This window comes from Charadrius vociferus, unplaced genomic scaffold (genome assembly GCF_000708025.1).
Source record: "Charadrius vociferus isolate BGI_N301 unplaced genomic scaffold, ASM70802v2 scaffold1031, whole genome shotgun sequence".
Classification (NCBI taxonomy): domain Eukaryota; kingdom Metazoa; phylum Chordata; class Aves; order Charadriiformes; family Charadriidae; genus Charadrius; species Charadrius vociferus.
In genome coordinates this window covers 469-4594 of record NW_009646753.1, presented here as the reverse complement: position 1 = coordinate 4594, position 4126 = coordinate 469, and the positions used below count along the sequence as shown (strand labels likewise).

Genomic DNA, 4126 nt, shown 5'->3' with positions numbered 1-4126 from the left:
AGTCACCTGGGATCTCATCCAGGTGATGGTTGAGGAGCTCCAAGGATGGAGTCCCACCACCCATCCAGGCTTCCATCCTCATGTGGCAATAAGGACAAGAACTTCCTGGTCCAACCTCCTCCCCAAAACACCTTCAGCCACAGGAGGTCCCTTGGGACACTGTCCAGGTGATGGAGAGTTCCAAGGATGGAGACCCACCACCCATTCACATCTCCATCCTCACGTGACCACAATTCCTGGACCAATCTCCCTTCCACAACACCTCCAACCACACCAGGTCAACTGGGACCTGGTCGAGGTGATGGTTGGGGAGCTCCAAGCATGGAGACCCATCCAGGTTTCCATCCTTATATGACAACAAGGACAGGAGCTTCTTGGTCCAACCTCCTCCCCAAAACATCTTCAGCCACAGTAGGTCACCTCAGACCTTCTCCAGGTGATGGTTGGGGAGGTCCAAGGATGGAAACCCACCACCCATCCACATCTCCATCTCCACTTCCACGTGACCACAATTCCTGGACCAATCTTCTCCCCAAAACACCTTCAGCCACAGGAGGTCACCTGGGACCTTCTCCAGGTGATGGTTGGGGAGCTCCAAAGATGGAGACCCACCACCCATCCACTTCTCCATCCTCACGTGACAACAATTCCTGGACCAGTCTCCCTTCGACAACACTTCCAACCACACCAGGTCACTTGGGTCCTTCTCCAGGTGATGGTTGGGGAGCTCCAAGGATGGAGACCCACCACCCCTCTGGGTGGACCCAAACCACATCCAGTTGCTCTCCACCATTTAGGTCCAACTCTGAAGGTTCTTCTAAAGAAGAGCTCCAACCCCCAGCACGGTGGCATCTCCTCAACCGGTGGCACCCAGGAACCTCCTGAGAACACCCTTGGTCCCACCACCGACAGCATTAATGAAGATCCGTCACCCAACAAGTCCTTTCCTGTCACCACCTGGACCACGTCCTGCTGCTCTCCACCCACCAGGTCCAGCTCTGGAGATACATCCCTGGTCTTCATCTAACCAACATCCCCCCAACCTGGTGGCACCCAGGAACCTCCTGAGACCACCCTTGGTCCCACCACCGACAGCGTTAATGAAGATACACCGAGTCCTAAAATACGTGTCCTGTTTCTGGTTACCACCTGGACCACGTCCTGCTGCTCTCCGCCCACCAGGTCCGGCTCTGGAGATCTCTGGTCTTCATCTAACCAACATCTCCCCAACCTGGTGGCACCCAGGAACCTCCTGAGAACACCCTTGGTCCCACCAGGGACACGGTTGCTGAAGATACATCAAGCTCTAAAAGAGATGTCCCATTTCTCACTGCCACCTGGACCACGTCCTGCTGCTCTCCGCCCACCAGGTCCGGCTCTGGAGATCTCTGGTCTTCATCTAACCAACATCTCCCCAACCTGGTGGCACCCAGGAACCTCCTGAGAACACCCTTGGTCCCACCACCGTCAGCGTTAATGAAGATCCGTCACCCAAGAAGCCCTTTCCTGTCACCACCTGGACTGTGTCCTGCTGCTCTCCACCCACCAGGTCCAGCTCTGGAGATCCCTGATCTCCAGTGCACCAACATCTCCCCAACCTGGTGGCAGCCAGGAACCTCCTGAGACCACCCTCGGTCCCACCACCGACAGGGTCTGCAGGTGCTCTTCACCCCAAAGATCTCCCTGGGCCCCGGTGATGGTGGACTGGAGGTGGTGGTGGCCCCAGGCCACGGTTGGTGGCCCCAAGGAGGTGGTGGCCTCACCTGAGGTGAGCATCATGATGCTGCTGTCGGCCTCGGGCGGGAGGACGTCCACCAGCGCGTTGCTGTGTTTGTGGAGGGCCACCGAAGCATTGGGCTTCAGAAGCTCCCGGTCGATGGTGCTCAAGATCCGCACGTAGTAGTTGGAACCTGCAGGAGAAGGTGGTCAGGGTGTCTCTCACGTGTCACCTCCACCAGGGTTGTCCCCAAGGGCATCACGTCCCCACGATACCCGTCCCCTCACGGCCATCGCCGATCTTCCCCGTCCATCCCCACGTCCTCACCACACCTCTCGCCTTGTGGATGGCCTCAATCTTTTGCGTCCATCCCAATGGCCCCACCACAGCTGATCCCTCATGGCCACCACCAACCTTCCCCATCCATCCCCACGTCCCCACCACACCTGATCCCTCATGGCCATGGTGGCAGTGGAGAAACCCAACCCTTGATGTCCATCCCTTCATCCCCACCACACCTGATCCCTCATGGCCATGGCGGTGGTGGTGGGACACCCCAACCCTTGATGTCCATCCCCACGTCCCCACCACACCTGACCCCTCACTGCCATGGGGGTGGTGATGGGAAAACCAAACCCTTGCTGTCCATCCCCACGTCCCCACCACACCTAACCATCTCATGGCCACCTCCACCCCTCCACATCCATCCCTACGTCCCCACCCCCCCTGACCCCTCACTGCCATGGGGGTGGTGATGGGAAAACCAAACCCTTGCTGTCCATCCCCACGTCCCCACCACACCTAACCATCTCATGGCCACCTCCACCCCTCCACATCCATCCCTACGTCCCCACCCCCCCTGACCCCTCACTGCCATGGGGGTGGTGATGGGAAAACCAAACCCTTGCTGTCCATCCCCACGTCCCCACCACACCTAACCATCTCATGGCCACCTCCACCCCTCCACATCCATCCCTACGTCCCCACCCCCCCTGACCCCTCACTGCCATGGGGGTGGTGATGGGAAAACCAAACCCTTGCTGTCCATCCCCACGTCCCCACCACACCTAACCATCTCATGGCCACCTCCACCCCTCCACATCCATCCCTACGTCCCCACCCCCCCTGACCCCTCACTGCCATGGGGGTGGTGATGGGAAAACCAAACCCTTGCTGTCCATCCCCACGTCCCCACCACACCTAACCATCTCATGGCCACCTCCACCCCTCCACATCCATCCCTACGTCCCCACCCCCCCTGACCCCTCACTGCCATGGTGGTGGTGATGGGAAAACCCAACCCTTGATGTCCATCCCCACGTCCCCACCACAACCGACCATCCAATGGCCATGGTGGTGGTGGGAAAACCCAGCCCTTGATGTCCATCCCCACCACATCTGACCATCTCATGGCCACCTCCAGCCCTCCCCGCCCATCCCCACGTCCCCACCAGTTCCCCGTACCGGTGGTGGAGCCCACGATGGCGGTGTTCTGGTCAACGGCCTCCAGGAACTGCCCGATGACCAAGGGGATGCTCTGGATCCTCTTCACCTCCTCCTGCGCGTGGAGGAACTCCTTCTTCAGGTTCTTCTGCTCGTCCTTGATGTACTCCTCCTGCACCTCCAGGAACTCCAGCTCCTGCTGCAGCTTCTGCTGGGCCACCCGCAGGTCAGGGGAGGTCCTGCCGGGCCCACCCATCTGCCTGCACCTCCTCCTGCCTGCACCTCCTCCTGCCCATCATCCTGCTCCCACCTCCTCCCACCTGGACCTCCTCCTGCCCATCATCCTGCTCCCACCTCCTACCTGGACCTCCTTCTCCTGCCTGTCCTCCTGCCTGCACCTCCTCCTGCCCATATGTTCTCCCACCTGGACCTTCTCCTGCCTGTCCTCTTGCCCACACTTCCTCCCACCTGGACCTTCTCCTGCGTGTCCTCCTGCCTGCACCTCCTCCTGCCCCCCCCAGGCCCTCCTCCGGCCTGTCTTCCTGCCTGCACCTCCTCCTGCCCATATGTTCTCCCACCTGGACCTTCTCCTGCCTGTCCTCTTGCCCACACCTCCTCCCACGTGGACCTTCTCCTGCCTGTCTTCCTGCCTGCACCTCCTCCTGCCCGTATGTTCTCCCACCTGGACCTTCTCCTGCCTGTCCTCCTGCCCACACCTTCTCTGCCCGCACCTCCTCCCACCTGGACCTCCTCCTGCCCATATGTTCTCCCACCTGGACCTTCTCCTGCCTGCACCTTCTCCTGCCTGCACCTCCTCCTGCCCATATGTTCTCCCACCTGGACCTTCTCCTGCCTGTCCTCCTGCCTGTACATTCTCCCACCTGGACCTTCTCCTGCCCGTCCTCCTGCCCACACCTTCTCTGCCTGCACCTCCTCCAGCCCACACCCTCTCCTGCCTGTATGTTC

The 4126-nt window shown here is 60.1% G+C and overlaps 1 protein-coding gene across 1 annotated transcript in view; it reads right to left on the bottom strand.

Moving 5' to 3' along the window:
* The window catches only part of PSMC4 (proteasome (prosome, macropain) 26S subunit, ATPase, 4), a 17190-nt gene extending 13774 nt beyond the window's left edge, over positions 1–3416 (bottom strand). Inside the window, exons 1-2 of the mRNA XM_009891558.1 lie at positions 3182–3416; positions 1764–1910 (exon numbers count right to left, since the gene is read on the bottom strand). Of these exons, the coding sequence (XP_009889860.1) occupies positions 1764–1910; positions 3182–3416 (382 nt within the window). The remainder of the gene's footprint in view (positions 1–1763; positions 1911–3181) is intronic.
* Between the last annotated feature and the right edge of the window lie 710 nt (positions 3417–4126).